Source organism: Macaca thibetana, chromosome 4 (genome assembly GCF_024542745.1).
Source record: "Macaca thibetana thibetana isolate TM-01 chromosome 4, ASM2454274v1, whole genome shotgun sequence".
Classification (NCBI taxonomy): domain Eukaryota; kingdom Metazoa; phylum Chordata; class Mammalia; order Primates; family Cercopithecidae; genus Macaca; species Macaca thibetana.
This window is the reverse complement of record NC_065581.1, coordinates 72905222-72929573: the sequence shown is the minus strand read 5'-3', so window position 1 is coordinate 72929573 and position 24352 is coordinate 72905222. Positions and strand designations below refer to the sequence as shown.

The following is a 24352-nucleotide window of genomic DNA, read 5'->3' as shown; positions in this document are numbered from 1 at the left end:
TTTAAACTGACAATTTTACGTTACATATACTGCCTTTTATTTTTTTAACTAAATTTACAAAGTTTTTCTTCACCGTAGCAAATATAACCTATTAGAAAAAATTCACCCAAATTTTAATATGGTTCTTCATAAACAGCTTTAAGACTAAATATGTAACTTTCTAATTAAATGTCTAAATCACCAGCAAAACCTTACTCATCACACTGAAGAGTTATAAATAACAGTGCTAATGTGGGAGAAAACCATAAAAGTTACAGGGCACTCCTGAAAATTTTTGAGGTACAAAGTGACACAGAGTGACATTTTTGTTAATGGACAGAAACCAGGAAAGACAGTCTGCAGTATGAGGGCTGTAACAAAATACAAATTTCATAAATCCCTAAAAACACTGACATATGTTACAATATTATTGGGCAGTAAAGGGTAGATAATTTATATATAATTGGCTTTGAATCTCCAGGGTACTTCTGAAACTTAGTTTGTAAATTGTGAGAAGCTTAAGGTTTTTGATGGAAAAGAAAAATTTGCTGGATTTGCATAGAGCTGTGCTCTGCTAAGAAATCAGGTTCACATTTCATTTTCTCCTACAAATAATTTTTTTTCTTTTGATCATACTGTATTCTAGAACCATGAAGAACCTTTACCAGAAAAGAAACAGTTATTATTCATTACATTAAATAATAAAACACCTTACAACTTTCCTGCTGTGATATAATTATTTCTCTCTCTCTTCCTTTTTTTTTTTTTTGGAGACAGAGGCTCAATCTGTCACCCAGGCTGGAGTGCAGTGGTGCAATCTCGGCTCACTGCAACCTCCGCCTCCCAGGTTCAAGCGATTCTCCTGCCTCAGCCTCCCGAGCAGCTGGGACTACAGGCACACGCCACCATGCCCAGCTAATTTTTGTATTTTTAGTAGAGATGGGGTTTCAGCATATTAGCCAGGCTGGTCTCAAACCCCTGACCTCGTGATCCAGCCGCCTTGGCCTCCCAAAGTGCTGGGATTACAGGCGTGAGACATCATGCCCGGCAATAAGTTCTCTTAAAGACAAGTGCTTTATGTAAAAAGGACAATGTTAGGACAATTATGTAAAAAGGACAATATTAGTTTGAAAGAAGAGTTGGAAACACATAGGGACACCAAGTTAAGACATTATAAAATAAAGGCTTACAGAATGCATACAGTGCTGTACAATTAATCTAGAAACAATGTTTAGAATACATTAGAGAGAAAAATGATGACTAAGACGACTAGTTAAGGAGATTATATTAAAATTTCAAACAGAAAATAAAAACTTGGATTGGTGGCAGAATAGTAAGTACACAGGTATGATGAGTAAGATAAAGTACACAAAGTCCTTTGGGTATTGTGGACAATGAACTAGTACAATGCACAATGCCTTTTGGGCAGCCATTATAGTACAATAATCTATTTCTAGGAGTCTTGATGCTGTAATACATTTTCCAGCAGATCCCAAAGCTTCTGGAATCTTCACTCACTACAGTTCTTTAATATAGTCTTTTCATGCACTTAGCTGGCATGATACTAAATCAGTAACATATTGGAAGGTTTTCTAACTCATTTTAATGGTGAGGAGCTACTATGTATATACTCTTAAGCAACGTGAAATCTTGAACTAATTTTGATATTCTATTAAATATTTTAATTTACAAATTTAAAATATTATATATTAGCTTTAGCAATGGAATTTTTAATGTTAAAATTGGTATAGTAAAAAGCTTAAGAATGTACTTACAATTACAGGCTCTACTAACAGCCGGAAGAGTGTTCCTACTCGTATACTTCGACAGTTTAAAATGACACTGTCAAAGGAACTTTGGCAGCTTAAAGCTAAAGGATCAACTGAAGTTTCTGGAGAAGACACTTTACGACGTTTTAGAGGTGTGTTGATAATAGAATTGCCAAACTAAAAAGGAAAAGAAAATTTTCACATAATAATTTACTAAAACAAAGCTGCAAGCTAAGTATAAACATATGCAAAGACCCAATAAAAGAAACGTAAATATCACAACATAAAATGGATTTCCCTTCAATAGTGTTAGATAAAATTAAAATTCATGGTTTTTATATAACAGTAAATACCTGTATCTTATTTAGCTATACTTTAGTTGTAATATAAATCTGAGTAATAGCATGGCAGTCAAGAATAGTACTCTGGGAATCAGACTGCCTGGATTCAAACAGCCACACCACCTTTTATTTTATTTTATTTTATTTTTATTTATTTATTTTTGAGATGGAGTCTCGCTTTGTCACTCAGGCTGGAGTGCAGTGGCGTGATCTCCACTCAATGCAAGCTCTGCCTCCTGGGTTCACGCCATTCTCCTGCCTCAGCCTCCCAAGTAGCTTGGACTACTGGTGCCCGCCACCACACACGGCTAATTTTTTTTGGTATTTTTAGTAGAGACAGGGTTTCACCGTGTCAGCCAGGATGGTCTCAATCTCCTGACCTCGTCATCCGCCCACCTCAGCCTCCCAAAGTGCTGGGAGTACAGGCGTAGCCACTGCGCCCGGCCAACACCACCTTTTAAAGATCTGATCTTGGACGGGCACGGTGGCTCACGCCTGTACTCCCAGCACTTTGGGAGGCCGAGATGGGCAGATCACCTGAGGTCAGGAGTTCGATACTAGCCTGCCCAACACAGTGAAACCTCGTCTCTACTAAAAATACAAAAAATTAGCCGGGTGTGCTGGCAGGTGACTGTAATCCTGGCCACTCAGGAGGCTGAGGCAGGAGAATTGCTTAACTGGGAGGTGGAGGTTGCAGTGAGCCAAGAACACGCCACTGCACTCCAGTCTGGGCAACAAGATCGAAACTCCTTCTCAAAAGCAACAACAACAACAACAACAACAACAACAACAAAAACTGATCTTGTAAAACTTAATAACTTACGTAAGTTTTGGTTCCCTAAACTTTAAAATATACAGAGTAAGAGTATCTACTCAACTGAGTTAATGCATAAAAAGCAGTTTAGCAGAGTGCTTCATGCACAGTAAAATGCTGCTAGTTATAGTGGCAATGATACTTGAATTAAATCAGCAATTATTTAGAAAGCAAACAATTTAGGGGAATGGTTATCTGCATTACGAAATAACCCTTCCTTATATATTTACATATTTTAAACTATTTCATCTGTTAAATTATGATTCCAGTCACTTCCAAATAGAAATTAATCATAAACACTTTATATAGGTATATAATTTTAATTAAAAGTAATTATAATAGTATCTTTATTATCATCACAAGAATAAAACAATATCTTGACAGAAAATAAGGGAAAAGAATGTCCACCATTCCCATTATCCTTCTGAAGGTATTTCTATGATATATGTCACAGGAAAAAATATGTATTTTAAACAAAATATGATCATATATATGATATAAAATCATACATACATGATTTTGTGAACTGCTTTTTCAGGCTTATTAACAGATTTATCATTAATATTCGCCATTACTGTTACTATTTTTTGAGATGGAGTCTCACTCTGTTGCACAGGCTAGAGTGCAGTGACATGATCTCGGCTCACTGCAACCTCCACCTCCCTAGGGGGTTCAAGCAATTCTCCTGCCTCAGCCTCCCACGTAGCTGGGATTATAGGCACACGCCTGGCTAATGTTTTTGTACTTTTAGTAGAGACAGGGTTTCACCATGTTGGCCAGACTGGTCTCGAACTCCTGACCTCAGGGAATCTGTCCACCTTGGCCTCCCAAAGTGCTGGGATTACAGGCGTGAGCCACCGCATCTGGTCTATTTTCCCTTATTATTAAAGAAACCTGTTAGAGAGGTTTAAAAGTGTTTTGTTTTGTTTTTAGCTGTAGAGTTACATCTTCAAATGAGAGATTATTTAGCTCACTAATAAAACAGGTAAGAGCTGCTCCAGTTGAATCTACAGTAAAGGATTTAGTCTAGAATTTGAATGTTCCACCCCCTCCATGGAGCACCATCGAAGACGGTACACACTGAGGTATCCTTACGATTCAGTGTGTCAGTCTGAAAACTGCTCATCTAAACATTCCATTACATGGAAATTCATCATTAATTTAACTGAACTCATATGCTGGACATCTACGTTCTTTCCAATCTCTTGCGATAGCAAACTATTCTTCAAAGAGCATTTTTGCAGTCCAGTCAATTGTGGTACACATTTAGAATTACTGCCAAACTGTCCTCAACAGTTAAATCAACTTATACACTCAACATTCCACTTCTCCAAACACTGATCAAGATGAGACAATATCATAGTTTTAAAATTTTCAGCAATCTGAAGTTCACAAAAGGTATTTTAATTTCATTTTCACTACTTTGATTACTATGTTTTTTTGAATTCTATTCATTTCCTTTCCTTATTTCCCTATGGTTTGCCTCTATTTCTTGATTTTTAAAAATTAAAAATATATTAAGGACTACTTTACACTTTGTCACATAGCTTACTATTTTTCCATTTCCATTCATCTATCAAATTGTGTTTAGAGTGTTTTGCTACACTGTTCTACTTTTCATTTAATCAGATATATTCATCTTTTCATTTACTATTTTTGCTTGTGCTACCATGTTGGAAAGGCATTCTGTAAGATTATATAAAAATATTAATCCAGCCGGGTACAGTGGCTTGCACCTGTAATCCCAGCCTGGGTGATAGAGCAAGATCCCCCCTTTAAATAAGTAAGTAAATAAATAAATCCATATATTTTTCTATTATCCTTATGATTACTTTTGTTGTTTCTCATTTTTTAAGGTTCCCATCTTAACAACCAAGTATATATGTTCCCATATTTGTATCTGTACTCCTATGAACACACTGACATGTATAAACACACACACAAACAATTTAACATACAAGTTTATTATTTTACAAAAATGTTCTTACTAAAGTAATATACACATATTTCCTTAATTTGGTATTCTCACTTAACAATATCATGCAGATATCCTAAAAGTCACTGATATAAGTTCTAATTTTTATTTTCAATGGCTGCATCATATGGATATACCATAACTTCTTCAGCTATATCCATATTAACAGGCAATGACTTTGTTTGCCAATAATCATGTCTGCATATAAAGTCTTATGTACTGGGGAAGATGGAGTCTAAGGAGTTAATTATTTGGTCAAATAGTACACATTAAAAATTTTTTAATGGTCATTTTTACATTTCTTTCCCAAAAGACCATAGTAACTTTCTTTTCCATCAGCAGACTAGGAAAGTATCCTTTCCCTTGGATTCTTGACAACAGCATAATATTAACTGATTTTGTAACAATTTTTAAAGTCCATTGAATACAGTTGTATTTCATTTTCCTTAATTTGTACTTTTCATGTGGTAGTTTACTGCATGAATTTTCTATTTTTGTCCATTCTTATCCTTTGTTCACTTTATTTTTATCTTGTAAATTTTAAGAGTTCTTAGTCTATTACAGACATTAAAATATTATGTCATCTGCATTACAAATAGTTGTTCTAGATATTGTCTATTGACATCATCCATATTACCTTTTTCCATGTGAACTTTTTGAAACTTTTATAGTAAAATATAAAACATAACATAATGAAACATACTATTACAGTAAAATATATCCCTGTTAAAATGGCTTCTCTCCTCTGCTAGATTTTATAAGAAATCTTTGTACATACTGACATTTTATTGTAAGGTTAATACTGTGTTTTCTTGTTGAATTTTTTAAACTTTAAGCCTTAAGTTTAATTGAAACTTATTTTTGTATATGGCTTAATGTTCTTTCAAATAATCTCCCACGTAGTATTTAAGCCCCACTTAATGAATAATCCATTGTTTTCTCCTGGCGCTACCAAACTGCCTTCTAAAAAAAGTTTACACCCCAAAATGGAGGCATTAATCTGAACAAATGTCAACAAATGTGAAAAGTACCTGGTCTTTCATTCTTGCCTTTCTTGGCAATGTAACTGTACTTAACTCTGAGTCTTCCGGAATGCTTCGTAGTTCACGCTCTACTCTGCAAGTATTTTCATTTAGTGCTGCTTCTACTTTTCCAGTGGATGGTGCAGGGGAAGAACAAGCTGAATCAGCAGGCTGAGGAGATATGCTCTCTCTTCTGTTAGTTCTGTCGTTGTCATCATCATCATCACTGGACAAAATGACTAAAAGTATTTTAATAATTTATAATTTATATTAAAACTACAGTCATAATTTTATATTTCATTTCTGTCCATTAAAAAGTCAAATAAATTACCAAAACGGAAAATACACTGAATTTGCTTTGGACCTCCTCCAGATCTAAGATTAATAAAAATGAATGAAGATACAATCCATTCTATCTGATAAAAAGTTAAATCTGAAGAAAGCATTAAGACTTGGCATCTTTTAAAAAAATTATACAAATATAAAATTTGATTTTACAATTCATCATCACTCAACCAAACAGCAATATCAGCAAGTTACAAGAAGAATGGTAGGTCCATTTCAGAGTCCCAAAAAATTTAAGGTGTAAAAAATAATTTGCATACAACTTGTTCGCAAAATAGCACGCATTGTAAATATGTGTGAAACTCCATGTAGTCAAGTTTTTTTTTTTTTTTTTGAGATGGAATCTCATTCTGTCACCCAGGCTGGAGTACAGTGGTGCAATCTTGGCTCACTGCAACCTCTGCCTTCTGGGTTCAAGTGATTCTCCTGCCTCAGCCTCCCGAGTAGCTGGGATTACAGGTGTGCACCACCACACCCAGCTAATTTTTGTATTTTTAGTAGAGATGGGGTTTCACCATGTTGGTGAGGCTGGTCTCGAACTCGCGACCTCAGGTGATCCACCCGCCTCAGCTTCCCAAAGTGCTGGGATTATAGGCTTGAGCCACCGCGCCCGGCCATAGCCAAGTAATTTTATCTCACACAGGAAGTTACTAAAATCTTAACTGGTCCTCAGAAAAATCTGGACCAGTACCTAATGTTCAATAAGTCTTGCTGATGATAAATGGATGTGAGCAAGAAAAGACACTACAATGGTAATTTGCTCTTATACCTTGTACTCATTACTGAATCTTAGCGAATCTATCTCTGTATCTTAATTCCGGAAAGCCACTCATTTTGTATTTGAGTCAAATACAAACTCCTTGCTATGGTTTATAAATTTACATAATCTGGCCCCTGCCTATCTGTCCAATTTTCTCATAATATTCTGTTTTTTGTTTCTTTATCCTCCAGGCACACTAGTCAGTATTTCTGTCCCTCAAACACGACAAGCTTGCTCCTGCCTGAATTCTACTTCCCTCAATATTATGCATTCTGGCCACCAAGTTTTAGTTTACATATCACTTTGATAACCCAATAAAGTAAGCACACTCACAGTTAAATTAACTGATTTAAATTTTCTGTTGTTCTTTGTTGCAGATGTTCACTTGCTTATCTGTTTCCCCCTGCTACACATAAACTGTAAGACAGCAGGGACATTGTCTTGTTCACTGCTATATCCTCAGGCCTAAAATAGCCTGACACAGAAAAAGCATTCAAAAGTCATATGTTGAAGAATGCATGAACTTGAAAGAGGAATTTTTCTTTATTAGTATTTCAAACATAAATGCTTACTTTTACTGAGTAATGTACATGTCCCAGAGAAGCATCATCTCAGCATTTCTCTACCTGTCTTATTAATTTTACTGGCCAGTCTCAGGAACAAATACTGAGCATGGTTTCTCTTTCAACACTGGTCTTTCATTAGCAGAAAACCTAACAGGCCAGATTAGACAATCTAAACAGATTTACATACATAGCATTTGGGAGGTGGGGTTTTGCCACTTACTGGTTATTTGGCTCAATTTCTCTTCTCCGTAGAATTAAGGACAGTAAGGGTATCTATTTCACAGAATTGTTGCAAGGAACAAATGGTATGTAAAATGCTTAGCGCAGTACCTGACATATATAGATGTATATATACATACAGATGTACGTGTACACATGTATACAGATTTTTTAAAAAGGCCCATGAACTGTATTTTTAATGAAAAACGGCACAAGTATATATTAAAAGGAAAGCCTAGTGTTCTATTTACAATTATTAATATTTTTTTTCGCAACAGGGTCTTGCTATACTGCCCTGGCTACGCTTCAACTCCTGGACTCAAGCAATTCTCTCATCTCAGTCTCCTGAGTGGCTGGGACACCACTATGCCCAGTTTCTATTTTTTAAAAGAAATTATGCTCATTCTCCACAGTATACACTCTTATCGGTAGCTTGCATTACTCACTTAAGGATCTTGGAAATTATACAGTTTATCAGATCTTTCACTCCTTTATCGCTGTATACTCTAGTCAACCAATCCCAATAATTTCTAATCTTTTGCTATTTATTATAAACAAGGACTGCATGCCATATGCATACACACAAGAGTAAAAAGACATGATGCAGATTTAAGAACAAATGTGGTAAGGATATTGTATGTCAAATATTTTATTGGGCTACGCGTATTTTATGTTATTTTAGCTCCCCCCAACCCCAGAAAAAATTTCACTATCAGCAGGAGATATACACATTTACAGATCAGAAAGATTAAATTAACCTGGCCAAAGTCCGAATGCTGGTTTTAACTAGCAATTCATCTAAGACTAGGGTCAAGTTCTGTGTGTTTTTTTTTTTTTTTAAACTATTTAAGATGGACAGGATGAGAACAAGATTAGTTTTAAGCTCACACTTACATTAAAAATACATATGGGGTTGGAGAGACTGGTTGTAAAAATATATCTGAAAAATATTGGATTGATATAAGCAATATTAAAGGGAGTAAAATACTTACTTGGATCATTTAGGTCTGACAAACTTGTTTTCCTTTCTTTCAAGTTTGTGATTTTGGGTATTTTTGCCCCAGGTAAAATGACTTTTCCATTAGTCTGTAAATAAGTGTGTTTACTCTCATCACAATTCACAATAATATCAATTGGAATCTTTTCCATACTGTTGCCATAAAACTTCTTGGTTGTTAATCCTGTGTTTTGTGACTTCTGTCCTCCAGAATTCTGATGAATTGACGTTCTTAATAATGGTCCAGCAGACTCATTCAAAGTAATAGCTTGTCTGCAATTTCTTTGCAAATCCTTAGAAAAAAGAACACCATAACTTTGGCATTTGGTCTGATTTTCTTTTTCTTTTCCACATTTTGGACAACATTCACGGTGTTCAGAAACTTTAAGTTCCAAAAGAATAAAAGAAATAAAAGATTTTGGCATTTTATTGCATCATTAAGGAATCCCCTCAAAGTCTCAAAATTAAGTCCCTCTCTTCCCCATCATTACCATCATGGCTACCATGAGATCCTAAATAAGTCATGTTAGTTGGGATTTAATATCAAAATGCTGTAAGAAATTTTCAAGACTATCCAGTCTAGCAGTCAGCTATATATAAATTAACTGTCACCAAGAATCTGAGGATACGATCAAGCTGAGTACTGACTGGCTCCATTACATTAGTGTCTACAATAAAGGTAAAGAGGGCATATCTAAATGAAAAGAACTCCATGGAAAAGTGCTATTTCCTCTCATAAAATTGACACTAAAACAGAAAAAACACATTCCTACTATTAAAATCCCCAAGATTAAAATATGAAAGGAAGTATGTTCTGAGCTATTACCATACGCCTTCCATCAGCTAAGAAACATGTATCTTGGAACTCTGTGAGAATTAGGAACAAAATGTAGATACACTACACTGAGTAAGATAAAAAAACTTTCACGATAAAAACTAGAGATTAACATTTTATCAACCTAATTCTCTAAAAACTAGAATCTTAATACTGCTCAGTTTTAGTAGAGAATACTGTAAAGTAATACATTTTCACAAACATTTTATGTTAAGTGTAATTTCTTTTGGAAAACAAAAACTGACTAAGCCTGGACATTGTGGGTCAGGTCTGTAATCCCAACACATTGGGAGGCTGAGGCAGTAGGACTGGTTAGGGTCAAGAGTTCGAGACCAGCCTGGGCAACATAGCAACATCCAATCTCTCCAAATAAAAAAAATTCAAGAAAAAGAAAAACTGATTAAAATCTCATTCCCTGCTTTGGTCAGAAGTGGAAGGCTTTTTACAAAATTAAATAATTCCAAACTACATATCACACAGTATCTGCAAGACTACCTATAAATAACCAACTGCACTTAATAAGTCTGTCTTTGAGACTATGTCATTTTTATTAAATATCCTAAAGATGTTAATCCCATTAAATTCACAGACCTTGTTTTCTTTTTCATTTATTTACTTATTTATTTATTTATTTATTTAGAGAAAGAGATTTGCTCTTGTTGCCCAGGCTGGAGTGTAATGGCACAATCTTGGCTTACTGCAACCTCTGCCTTCAGGGTTCAACAGATTCTCCCGCCTCAGCCTCCCAAGTAGCTGGGACTACAGGTGCCCACCACCACGCTCAGCTAATTTTTGTATTTTTAGTAGAGACAGGACTTCACCATATTGGCCAGACTGGTTTCAAACTCCTGACCTCAGGTGATCCACCTGCCTCGGCCTCCCAAAGTGCTGGGATTACAGGCGTGAGCCACCGCACCTGGCCCACAGATCTTGTTTTCTTACAAGTGGTACATAGTGTAGAATTTCAGAGACTATACGTGGAAAGAAAAACCACTAACTTTGTCTAGGAATTAAAGATTACATAGAGGCTGGCTATGATTCTTTATCTCCACTAAGAAGAAAACTAGAACAACTGGCATAGGAATAGAGTAAAAGAAGGAAGACTTTTATTAAAAAGTAATTATTGTTGTGTTTAATACCTAGGTGATGGGATGATCTGTGCAGCAACCACCACAGCACGTTTACCTATGTAACAAACCTGCACATCCTGTATGTGTACCCCTGAACTTTAAAAACAAACAAACAAACTGAGGTTTTCAGTGGGCATGTCCACTGGACGAAAGATATTGTATCTAGGGAGGAGCTTTCCTCCTCCTTTATCTAGGCTAATCAGTAGGTGATATCAGTATGGTCTGAGCCAAACTTAGGTTGGCATGGCAAGACATTACCACATAAAGAAAAACTAAGCTAACAGGTAAATACACTGGGGATGATGGGAGTCAAGTTAATCACTTCTGGAGAAGGGGGTTACAAACATGAAACATGGGAAAAATTAAAGTCAGTGGTGTTGGACTGGAATTAGAGTTATTGTGTGAACTCATGGATTCTAATATGGATTAAATATTAATACACACACATGTATTTCTTAGCTTTGTCCACTGAGAAGGCCGAGAAACAATAATGCCCACATGAATGAACATAACTAGTGTCCAAACATGTTCCTTCCACTTAAAGGAGAAGATATTTCCTTTTCCTTGTATGCATGGCTCCTCGGAGAAATGAATGACTCTAGGGCTGAGACAGAAATACAAGATAATGGCCGGGCACAGTGGCTCAGCCTGTAATCCCAGCACTTTGGGAGGCTGAGGTGGGTGGATCACCTGAGGTCAGGAGTTCAAGACCAGTCTGGCCAACATGGTGAAACCCCATCTCTACTAAAAATACAAAAATAAGCCAGGTATGGTGGCATGCACCTGTAGTCCCAGATACTCACGAGGCTGAGACAGAAGAACTGCTTGAACCGAGAGGTGGAGGCTACAGGGAGCCGAGATCGTGCCACCCAGACTCTAGCCTGGGTGACAGAGCAAGACTCCATCTTGGGGGAAAAAAAAAAGAAATACAAGATAAGTTAAGACCATCTTGTTATACTAAAAAGCAGAGAAGTGAATGTCATAAATGTCTTCAAAGAATGATAGGGACATGTCAAAAAAGACAGAGGCCAGCTTGAAGGGACTCACATGGAATTTGGGACAACTGAAGCATCAAAGTAAGTCATGAAACATCATGGAAGTTACAGACTATAACCCTTTTGAGTAAAACAACTATTCATATGTACATGCTGATATAAATGAATATATAAATGTGGGATAAGAAATACTTCTAGCTCATGTTAGAAATCTTATTAATAAATTAGTCAAAATACCTATTAACTGACATTGCAGTGAAGAAATCTAGAACATCTTAACTAAGGCAAAATATCATTAATGTGAAAATCAACATATGTCTCCTGATATAATGCAGTAAGATTACAGCATCATTTCTGAAGCATTCTTGAAAACTACATACATCATTTACAAACATCAGACAAACCCAATTTGAGGCACAAAGTGTCCTGTACTCCTCAACAAATACCAAGATTATGAAAGATGAGACTATGAAATTATTTCTATCGAAAAAGACTAAAGATTCGTGGAAACTCAATGCAGCACATGACCCTGAATTGAATTCTATACCCATAAAGGACATTATTTAGGTGAAATTTGAATGGGATTTGTGGATTAGATGGTAATTTCGGATCAATGTTAATTTTGAGATTTTGACAGATGTACTCTAACTATAAAAAAAAATCAAAAACACACATACTTAAGTATTAAATGGTAAATGGGCATCATGCTTGTAACTTCAACTCAAACAGTACAAAAAAATACACATACACATGCTTATGGGTAGGCAGGAGGAAGGAGGGAAAAAGGCATAGAGAGCGAGGACAATAAAGCAAATGTGAAAAACAAGGAATCTGGAAGATAAATATATAGATTTTCTTTCTACTTTTTTTTTTTTTTTTTTAACTTTTCAACCTCTTAAAATTATTTGAAAAAATTTCTGGCAGACAGCAATCATTTGAAGTATGTTGCAGGGAAGCGCTGATAAACTCTTTACAGAAAAATAAATTCTGTATTTTGGACAAGCATAAAAATGGTCTACTGAAGGCAGAAAAGTTTGCCTAAATAACTTTTCCAGGTCTCTTCTGGTCCTATGATAAAAGATCACCTAGAATTTAATAAGTACTGAAACTAATATTAATACAAACACAATCTGATTAGCAATAAAGAATAATTTCTCTACTTACCTCCAAATGGGTTAAACATTTTTTTGAAGCAGGAGATAGAGGAGAAGTAGGCTGATAGGTACTACAGTGCCGTTTCTGTTGTACTTTCCTCTTAATTTCAGGCTCCACTTGTGATTCGGACTCTTCTGTTTTCTTCATTATACGTTCTAAAGGAAGGAGAAAAAATAAAGTTTAAGTTTTACTTAAAATAAGCTAGTGTTTCAACAAAAAAATAATCAGAACATAAGACCAAACAATAGTTATATCCTGGCTAACTCTTATTTATTTTTCACTCCTCAGCAGGATCTCCACAATGTGGACAACTTCATCAAGTTATCAACATCCTCTTCACTTTAACTTCATTTTGTTCTACTAAGGTAACACAAACCTTTCCTGTGCCTAACCACTCACATACTCACAAATCCTTTTTTTTTTTTTTTTTTTTTTTTTTTTGGAGACAAGGTCGCATTCTGTCGCCCAGGCTAGAGTGCAGTGGCATGCTCATAGCTCACTCTAATCTCAAACACCCTAGCTCAAGTGATCTTCCCACCTCAGCCTCCAAACTAGCTGTAACTACAGGTACGCACCGCCACACTCAGCTAATCTTTTTTCTTATTTGTAGAGACAGGGTCTCCCTATGTTGCCGAGGCTGGTTTCTTTCTTTTTTTCCAAGTCACTTAACTCTAAGAGTAGCAATGAGAAAAATCTGAATTCAAACAGTACAATTGTTTGGCAAAGGAAACTAAACTAAGCCTGCCTCAAGCTAATTTTCTTTTTTAACTTCAGAACACACAAGGTAATTTTTCTCGATATTTTTAATGTAAATTTAATAATTTTCATTACAAATATAATTAGAAGTTTCAAATGATTTGATGAACTCCAAACCAGGACAATTTAAAATTTACCACAATCTGACTTTATCAGCAAAGGATTAAGTATGCAAAAGGCCAAACACGTTTCTAAAACATAAGTGAAGAATCTGTAAACCAAAATAACCTGCACAATCCTAGCTTTGTTAAATACTTCTACTTCTAGTTTCCCATATTTAATATTCTTCTATCGGTTGGTTTTTAAAAATAAGATTATGTAGACAAAAAAATCAACATTATCTAATATTTAGTTTGATATACAACACTGTCTTAAGAAACCTATATAATTATTCTTGCTTAGTGCAATCACAAAAAGTTTCACTAACTGATTATCATCCTCTCACTGTTTGCATGTCTATTTTCCTAGACACCAAAGCTAGATGTTTAAGTAATCGATGACTACTCCTTGTCCTTTCATCTTCACTTCTAAATAGCTCTTAAGTTCACTCTATCTTCTCCAAACCCACTGCCACTACATTTCTGATGCTTAACTCTTGCCTAAACTGATGTCCTCTATCCCAATTTTGCTCTTTTTAAATCTTTCCCCACTACTGCCAAAGTGACCTAGTTAAAAATTGTGACTTTGTCATTCTAACACTCTAACTAAATTCCATCTCTTGGCAAGCAGAAGTTCCTGTTTCAATCTTACTTCCACTCAAACTTTACCTCGAAAAGGTTCATTTCTTCACATGTTCTCTCTTTCACCCTCACATATGCTGTTCTTTTCATAAGTGAAGCTCTGCCAATCTATGTGGTGAATTCAAACCCTTCTTTGTTAAGAAGCTGCCTCTGCCCCACTCTAGGCACAATTAAGCAAATCCTTAGTTTTCATAGCTCTCATTTTATTGTTATTTGTACTTCTGTTCCCCCATTGTATTGCCAGCGCTGGGAAGAGCAGAAATGATGTTTTAGTCATGTGTTTCCCCAGTATCTAAAAACTGCAGAAGGGCTTAATAAATGTTTCCTGGATTAATGAAGTACATGAGAAACATAAAACTATATGACACATTAAAAAAATTACAGGGGTCGGAGGAAGAGACATTGTCACTACGTCATCTCTGAAAATGGCATAACCTGTGACACACAGAGATAATGACTCATGCACAGTCTAGAATCATAAGGACTTGGCCTCTGGCCAGAGAGTAACTAAAAACTGCTTTTTTTCTCCCGAGATCTAAAATCTGAGGTTACAGAGCAGCTGCTCCAGTCCAGAGCACCCAGGTGCTATTATTTTTATGAAGGCTAAGTTACTTTGTTGAAGAGCTACGATGTGACACTATAAGAAGGCGGCAGACATTTTGGAATCCAGAAAATAAACACAGTTGTCTGAAACACACAACCAATTATTTGAAAAACTTAATGTACAGTAAAGCAGTCTTAAAACATAGGCCCCAACAAGCTTTTTTGGCCTTACTAAATTTGATAATGTACCCAAAGGAAAGCTTTTTTCTTATAAACATACTTCATTAATCTTTTTAAGCCACACAGTATCTTTGCACATTATTTTGCTCAACCATGTATCTAATTAGTTTTCTGCTGCATTCTGGAGACTGACATTTTAAAAAACAGTATCATTTCATCTTGATTATGTAATCACACTCTTCTCTTCACCATACCTATATCATCATGTCCATGTTACATTTTCTCTACCATCATAAGAGGGAAACAAACGTCCCAAGCTTTGATATAATGCAAAATTTTAATTGATAATAGAGAAAAATGACATTAAAATTCTGATCCCTACCTAAATCAAGGTTTTTAATAACGTTCCGAAGGAAAGAGATAGAAAAAGGAAGCAATGAAGAAGGTTAAGCTGAGACTTTCAAAACCAATGTCATGAGGAGAAATGATAAATGACTGACAGTGTTATAGGAAACTAGAGTACAGTGAGTCAAGAAAAAAACACAAAAAATGTTAGCCTCAGGGTTAAGAAATTCCATTAGGATTCCATTTTCTAGGGAAAGAAGAGAAAAACACTTGAGAAGATTTGGTAACTCAAGTAAAAATGAACTAGTCTCAAATTACAGCAGAAACATAAAATTGCAAAAAGCTTAAGATTGGACTGGTTCAAGGATGGCAAATACTTAATAAGTGGCCCGTGGAAGTTTTACTAGCTAACTGATCACAGAAGTGATTTTTGCTAGGCTGTTGTAGCCTCAAATCCCCAACAGATTACTCCAGAGAAGTATTTAAGATGAAAACCATGTAACATTATGCTGAATCCCTCTTACAGGGATGAGAAAGAGAATAAAGAGTATTTACCAAAGACCCTGTGGTAGGAACATGAAGATTAGGATACTCCCTTCTAGATTTTGTAGCTCAATGTTTTGTTTTGTTTGTTTTTGTTTTTTTGAGATGGAATCTTGCTCTGTCGCCCAGGCTGGAGTGCAGTGGCGTAATCTCAGCTCACTCAACCTCTGCCTCCAGGGGTTCACGCAATTCTCCTGCCTCAGCCTCCTGAGTAGCTGGGATTACAGGTATGCATCACCATGCCTGGCTAGTTTTTGTATTTTTAGTAGAGACAGGGTTTTGCCATGTTGGTCAGGCTGGTCTCGAACTCCTGGCTTCAGGTGATCTACCCACCTCAGCCTCCCAAAGTGCTGGGATTACAGGCGTGAACCACCAAAACCAGCCTAGCTCAATGTCTTTTTCAATACACTACACTACTTCCAGGTATGCACAAAAGGGGAGACTATTGAAGATATTACTGGGTAAGCGTGATCTATATACAGGTGGGATATAAATAGAACACATTTAAAAAATCAAGTTAAAAAAAAGATCCTCCATAAAAAGAAAGTTCATAGCAGCTTTATTCTTAATAGACAAAAACTGGAAACAACCCAGGTGTCCATCATCAGGAAAACTGATAAATAACTTGGTATACCCATACAATGCAATGTTAAAAAGAAACAAACTATTGATGCAAGCAACAGTATGGATGAATATCAAAAAAAGATCCTGAGTGAAAGGAGCCTCACATAAGAGTATACAGTGCATTACTCCATTTACATGAAGTCCTAGAACAGATAAAATTAATCTATGCTAGGAAAAATCAGAACAATGCTTACATTTGAGGGGGAAGAGGTAGGGACTAACCGTGAAAGAACATGAGGGAACTTTCTAAGGTGCTGATACTATTTGTACTATGTCTTCGTGGGGATTTTGGTTAGAAAGGGATATGTAGTTTTCAAATTTTATTGAACTATATACTTAAGATTTATGTATTTCATTGTAGTAAATTTTATTTCAAAAGAAAGAATGTGAGGGCGACCTGGCTGTAACATCTGTCACCCCACTGATCGCCAGGGGTAACTGCGCTGATCTTGTTGGCTAGGTGGGTGTCTACTTCCTCCCTCATCGCTCCATGCGCATCCCTTCCAAAGCTGCACGCTGGGTTAAAGAGGATGACCATCCCTGATAGAGGAGGACCGGTCTTGGGTCAAGGTCAAGGATATATAAGTAGCTGTGCTCCCCTGCTAGAACCTCCAAACAAGCCCTCAAAAGAAAATAAACTATAAACAAATATTGAACTCTAGTTAATAATATGCCCACTGAAGTGTTTAGAAGTATACCAGGCGTCTGCAATTGACTTTAAAATGCATCAAAAAAATAAGATGAATTAACGTATAAAGGGATGATTAGAACAGAAAAGTGTTAATTGTAGAATCCATGTGGTAGATATAGACATGTTCACTGTAGAAGTCTCAACTTTTCGGCATATTTAAACATTTTTATAATAGAAATTGTGGGAGAAGCAGGGTAAGAAAGAGGCTTAACTTTCTTATTTGAGATTTTAGTTGTGATACTAATATGCTGAAAAATAAGTACCCAGAGGACAGTGATAGAATACAAACGGTTATTTTTATAATGGTTATGTATTTGCTTTTACATTATTTTTTATAATCTTTCAAAAGAGAAAGACAAACTAAAAAAAATGGTTTTCTCCATCATGTAGCTGCTGACTGACTTTCAATGTAAAATAAAACTGAAGTCATGTATCTATCACATTCTCATTATCTTCTTTAAAAATCACTTCTGGCTATATACTATACTTTTGGCCTATAGGATTTTGTAAGAACTCTTTAGCATGACAATCTACCTCTACTTACTTCTATGGCTTCAACTCTGGCTATCCTGTACCCATTCTCCAATCAAATGTATCATTTGTTAAAATAAGATGAGACTCTTTCACCTGTTGTGCCTTTGCATTCCATCCTCATTAGGTGCAAAGCTTTTCCTCCTCAATTTGGTATGTCAAACTCCAGTGATTGAAAACTCAGCTTTACTTACGTTTTGTTTTGTTTTTGAGACAGGGTCTCACTCTGTATCCCAGGCTGGAGTGCAGGGGCATGATCACAGTGCACTGCAGCCTCAACCTGTGCTCACTGCAGCCTTCACCTGCCAGGCCCAACAGATCCTCCCACCTCTGCATCTTGAGTAGCTGGGACTACAGGTGCTCATAACCACGCCTGGCTAATTTTTTTATATTTTATAGAGACAGGGTCTCACTACGTTGGCCAGTCTGGTCTTGAACGCCTGGGCTCAAGCGATCCTCCCACCCTGGCCTCCCAAGGTGCTGGGATTACAGGTATGAGCCACCATGCTTGGCGTCATCTTTGTGTGTGAAGATTTAAATAAAACTCCAGAAAAGGGTAGTGACCACTCCTTTATGATACCACATTTTAAATTGGCTTTTACATACTACTTTCCAACTCTACAACAGTACGTTTACAAGTTTGTAGTCTCTCTAGCCCTTGAGTTTGCCAAAAACAGACACTGTCATTTTATAAAGACACGAGGCAAGCTTGAATTAATAATCATACCTAACTATCAGTGGAAAACTTACAAATACATTTGCAAAATAAACTACTTAAAAAAAAAACACACAACATTCCAAAAACATGAGGAGAAAAAATACAGTTGAAATTGATTCCTAGAGCAATTTATTAAATACTTCAGTAGGCATTCCTGACATTCACCCAAATTCATTGAGGGAAAACAAAGTTAATTAATAAAATAATGCTGTTAAATAAAAATGATTTACGTGTAAAAACACGTAAATAAATAAAAATAAATCTACAAGGACTTCTGGAAAATAAAGGTGAATATTCTTAAAATTTCAGGGTTGGAAAAGCTTTACTAAACACAACACTAAGGAAACCCAACTTTAACAACAGGTTCAACTACAATTACTATTTGACAACATTAGAAAAAAGTAAGGCCAGGCATGGTGGCTCACGCCTGTAATCCCAGCACTTTGGGAGGCCGAGGCGGGGGGATCACCTGAGGTTGGGAGTTCGAGACCAGCCTGACCAACATGGAGAAACCCCGTCTCCTCTAAAAAATACAAAATTAGCTGGGCATAGTGGCCCAGGCCTGTAATCCCAGCTATTCAGGAGGCTGAGGCAGGAAAATCACTTGAATCTGGGAGGTAGAGGTTGAGGTGAGCTGAGATCGCGCCATTGCACTCCACTTGGGCAACAAGAGTGAGACTCTGTCAAAAAATGAAAAAAAAGAAAAGAAAAGAAAAGAAAAGGAGTAACAGAAAAACCACAAAAGGGAAAGAAAGATATCTACATCAGAGATAACAAAGAGTTGCTAAATAAGTAATAAATAGGCAAAGGACATATAAATAAATGGACAGACAAAAATAAAAGAAATTCAAATGGCCATTAAACCTGTAAGATATCTCACCAGTTACGAAGAAAATATAAGAAAAACATTTTGATCAGATTGGCAAAGACTAAAAGAATGATAATCTAAAGTTGCTGAAAAGTGGGAGAAAATAGGCCGACTCAAGTAATACTGTGCTGGGAGCTAACCACCTTTACACAGGGCATTTTTTCTTTTTTTTTTTGAGATGGAGTCTCACTCCATCGCCCAGGTTAGAGTGCAGTGGTGTGATCTCAGCTCACTGCAACCTCGGCCCCCCAGGTTCAAGTGATTCTCCTGCCGCCCGGCTATTTTGTTTTTGTATTTTTAGTAGTGATGGGATTTCACCATGTTGGCCAGACTAGTTTTAAACTCCTGACCTCAAGTGATCTGCCTGCCTCGGCCTCCCAAAGTGCTAGGATTACAGGCGTGAACCACTGTGCCCAGCCACACAAGGCATTTTGGCATTAACATATCAAGTCTTAAAAATGTGTGTATCATTTGTCCCTGAAATTTTATTTCTACAGATTTGACCTAAAGAAATATATCAAATATATAACATGAATGTACCAGTATAGTAATAATATTTTAAATGTCAAAACATTGAAAACAAAATTATGCCACATAAATATAGTGGGCCACAACACATTTATTTAAAAAAAGATTATAGAAACTTGGATATAAAAATTTGTGGCTGGGCATGGTGGCTCACGCCTGTAATCCCAGCACTTTGGGAGGCTGAGGGGGTCGGATTACGAGGTCAAAAAAAATTTGTAAGGAAGTCCTCCATAAATTTAAGAACCATTTGATTCTTTTCATTTTTCTGAGATATGGTCTCACTCTGTTGCTCAGGTTGGAATACAGTGGCACGACTGTGGCTCACTGCAATCTCGACCTCCTAGGCTCAGGTGATCCTCCTGCCTCAGCCTCCCAAGCAGCTGGGACTACAGGTATGCGCCACTATACCCGGCTAATTTTTGTATTTTTTTGGAGAGTTGGGGTTTCATCACGTTGCCCAGGCTGGTCTCAAACTCCTGGGCTCAAGCGATCCTCCTGCTTTGGCCTCCCCAAACGCTGGGATTAAAGGTGTAAGCCACCATGGCTGGTGCATTTCATTCTTAAACTTCCTTTAATTGTGTTTTCCATGCTGGTTCCATGTCTGTCATCTTTTAATAAGCCTAAAAACTAGGTATCATAAAGTCAACAAGCAAGTTACATACAGAACAGTACACACAGTATGAATACTGTGTATCAATTTTAAAAACGAGTATATGTGCATAGAGAAGGTCTGGAAAGTTATATATTAAAATGTTAACAACAGTTACCCTGACTGGTTGAAAGTAAACATGTGGCCAGAGCAGTGATCCAAACCTGCAATCCCAGCACTTTGGGAGGCTGAAGCGAGCAGATCGCTTGATCCCAGAAGTCTGACAGCAGACTAGGCAACACTGTGAAACCTCATCTCTATAAAAAATACAAAAAATTAGCTGGATGTGGCAGCATGTGCCTGCAGTCCCAGCTACTTGGTGGTGGAGGTGGGAGAATCATGTAAGCCTAGGAGGTCGAGGCTGCAGTGAGCCATAATCATGTCACTGCACTCCAGCCTGGGAGACAGAGCAAGACCCTGTCTTAAAAATGAACAAAAAGCAAAAGTTAACGTGTGTTAAGTAGTGCTAAATTAGGTGATTGAGTTGTAATTACACAATGTAATTACATGAAGAATATAATTAAAAGTACATTCAGAGACAGTATATGTCTGTTCTCTCTAACAAGGATACAAAAAACAGACTAAAAAAAAGAGAGTTTAAGAAACAAATGACAGAGTAAGTGGGGAGAAAAATGAGATCTTAACAGTTGTTATTCTATACGTTTAGAAAATAATTTTAAAGCAACTAAACAAAAAAGCAACAGGACATGTAGTCTGACCAAAAATTATACTTAATGGTTTACAAACTTTAATTTTATAGTAAAGAACTGCTTATCAATGCTGGTAAGTACTGATATGTGGCTATAACTTATAAAAAAAAAATCATACTAAGTGCCTCAAATTCAAAATAAACAAGGCAAAAAGAACAATAAAGAAAATCATGTTGAGTGTTAACTAGAAAGACCATGATATTGTTTAGGAAAAAATTATGCTTGGTGTTATGCAAGTAATTAGTGATCCTGCGGTTTGAAATCTCAATGTTTTAAAAATTATCTCCAAAGGAAATCATGAAATAAAATGCAATCCTCATATAACAATACATACAATATTATTATAGCATTGCTAATTATCCCACCCAAGCATACATGTACCTACCTAACACAAAAGAAGCTGAAAACAAAGTTTACAAGTTAAATATATCAATATTCCTCTCCTAAGGTTTACAAGTATTACTCATAAAACCCTCATTTATTAACAATGAGTCCACAGGTATAAATAATTATCAACAAATATATCAGGAAAGTACAGATCTTCCCTACAGAAGATTTTCAATCAATAAATGTAAAAGAAATGAAGAAAACAGAAAATCACCATTAGACAAACATTAAGCAGTAATTGATGCCAGCAAGATCCACCAATGGATGCTAAAATCAATGGGTGAAAGTTTGAAGAAAAACAGGATATCTGCACAGTTTCAGAGTATATCTCTTCTAAAATCTTTATTAAGTACCAAGGGAAAATAGTAATTTTACAGTGAAAAAACCCAGCAGAGAGTATCTTAACCAAATGATCATGGTTAACACTACCAATCCTAAGACATACTCAACATCACGGAACCCCTAAAATGATGCACTGAGAAGGCCACACATCACTTCTTGGGAAGTCTTGCCCCAAATACATAGGCTTACTCTAATCCTAAGACATCATCCTCACCAAACTGAAAGGCATTATACAGAGCAACTGACTAGTCTTCAGAATCATGAAGGAAACTAAGAGAACATGACAAATGCCATGTGGGATGACAGAATGAATCCTGGAACAGAAAAAGGGTATTAGTGAAAAGCTGGTGAAATCTAAATAAGTTCTACAGCTTAATTAAGAATCTTATACTCACAGCAATCTCTTAGTTTTGATAAGTGTACTAGAATTATAAAATACTAACATTAAGGGAAGCTGTGTGAAAAAATAAACATGCATGTCTCTGTATTAATTTTGTAAATTTTCTCTAAGCCTAAAATTATTTCAAAGTAACAGGTTAAGGGCCAGGCACGGTGGCTGACGCATGTAATTTCAGCACTTTGGGAGGCCGAGGTGGTAGGATCACGAGGTCAGGAGTTTGAGACCAGCCTGGCCAACATGGTGAAACTTTGTCTCTATTAAAAACACAAAAATTAGCTGGGCATGGTGGCGGGCGCCTGTAATCCCAGCTACTTGGGAGGCTGAGGCAGAGAATTACTTGAACCCAGGAAGCAGAGGCTGCAGTGAGCTGAGATCACACCACTGCCCTCCAGCCTGGGCTACAAAGTGAGACTCCGTCTCAAAACAACAACAACAACAACAAACAAACAAAAAACCCAAGTTAAAAGAACAGTAAATAAGCATGCTCTTTTTTCTTTTAACTTGAGTATGCTTATTTACTTAATGAATGTTGTTGAATAAGCTTTAAAAATTATTTGTAACAAGCCTGGCTGACTGGCATCTAAAACCATTATCAGTGGGCCAAATCACTTAACATCTTTGAAATGCTTTTTTTTTTTTTTTCACTTTTGAGACTGAGTCTCACTCTGTCACCCGGGCTGGAGTGCAGTGGTGAGATCTCGGCTCACTGCAACCTCTGCCTCCTGGGTTCAAGCGATTCTTGTGTCTCGGCCTTCTGAGTAGCTGGGATTACAGATATGTGCCACCATGCCCAGCTAATATTTGTATTTTTTTTTTTCCAGTAGAGATGAGGTTTTGCCATATTGGCCAGGCTGGTCTCGAACCTCTGACCTCAGGTGATTGCCTGCCTTGACATCTTAAAGTGCTGGGATTACAGGCATGAGCCACTGTACCTGGCCAGAAATGCATTTGTTAAAATAAAAATAACACCTTTTGTACGGTTCTGAGGATTAGAAGTAACCTTCTTTGTGACAGAGCAAGAATACAGTAATGTACAGTGTTTAAGAGTGTGGGATGTGGCATTAAACAGACATGGGTTCCAATACAAGCTTTGTCATTTACTAGCTCTATGTCCTTGAGAAAGTTTTTTAGCTTATAGGAACCTTGAACAGAAAGCTAGGATAAAAATAAATAATGAAAGCAAAGCACTAGACTCAGCATATAACTGAGTAAGAGCTCAATAAAGATTTAAAGTATAACAGAATAACAGAAGAGAGTAGTCACTATTACTAAACTTAATAAACTTAGCATAACTATGCTTAGTATGTAAAGTATAATAATTCACATCTATAAAGACTGCCCATTATTAAGAAAGGATGAAATAAGTTTGGAATATTCTCTTCATAAAATAGAGAAACGTTCACTACATGCACAAAAGATTTTCACCCAAAGTAGAAAAAAAAACTGTGGGTGTTTTTTAAAAGCACATTCTTAGCTATCAGAAAAATCTAGCTTTTAAAAATTATTCTATTTTAGAACTAAGAGCCATCAGAGCTATTTAAACAAGCAAAGGCCTTGGAAAAACAAGATGGACACACATTATTAAGAACCATGATTCTAGATAATGAAAACTGATTTTATGATGATATATTTTTTATAAATGTTATTTGCCCTTATTTTAATTTTTGGATTAATAACCAGTATATTGAAAAATGTTTCAATATGAATATAAATTTATACTCACAATGATTTTCCAGTATCTACTAGTAACACAGTTGTAGCAGGTGTGGTCTCTTTTTAATTGAGTGTTTCTCTAATGTATTCTAAATTTTAGGAGCAAAACCAGTAAGTGGAAACACAATTACATAATACAACATTATAACACAGTTTAATAAAACTCAATTTCAAAGCTATAG

At 36.3% G+C, this 24352-nt stretch overlaps 3 protein-coding genes across 12 annotated transcripts in view; 2 read left to right on the top strand and 1 right to left on the bottom strand.

Moving 5' to 3' along the window:
* COL12A1 (collagen type XII alpha 1 chain) overlaps window positions 1–24352 on the top strand; it is a 1021934-nt gene that overhangs the window by 423240 nt on the left and 574342 nt on the right. The window lies entirely within an intron of this gene.
* Window positions 1–24352, top strand: part of LOC126952142 (cytochrome c oxidase subunit 7A2, mitochondrial) — a 1153643-nt gene that overhangs the window by 715503 nt on the left and 413788 nt on the right. The gene's annotated exons all lie outside the window — the stretch shown is intronic.
* SENP6 (SUMO specific peptidase 6) overlaps window positions 1–24352 on the bottom strand; it is a 110190-nt gene that overhangs the window by 39801 nt on the left and 46037 nt on the right. For 6 of the 7 annotated variants that reach the window (XM_050786493.1, XM_050786494.1, XM_050786490.1 and 3 more), the window contains 4 exons: window positions 12912–13057; window positions 8783–9080; window positions 5910–6139; window positions 1755–1925 (listed from right to left, as the gene is read on the bottom strand). In XM_050786493.1, the coding sequence (XP_050642450.1) occupies window positions 1755–1925; window positions 5910–6139; window positions 8783–9080; window positions 12912–13057 (845 nt within the window). Of the gene's footprint in view, window positions 1–1754; window positions 1926–5909; window positions 6140–8782; window positions 9170–12911; window positions 13058–24352 lie in introns of those variants that run through there. The other variant, XM_050786496.1, reaches the window with a different exon arrangement.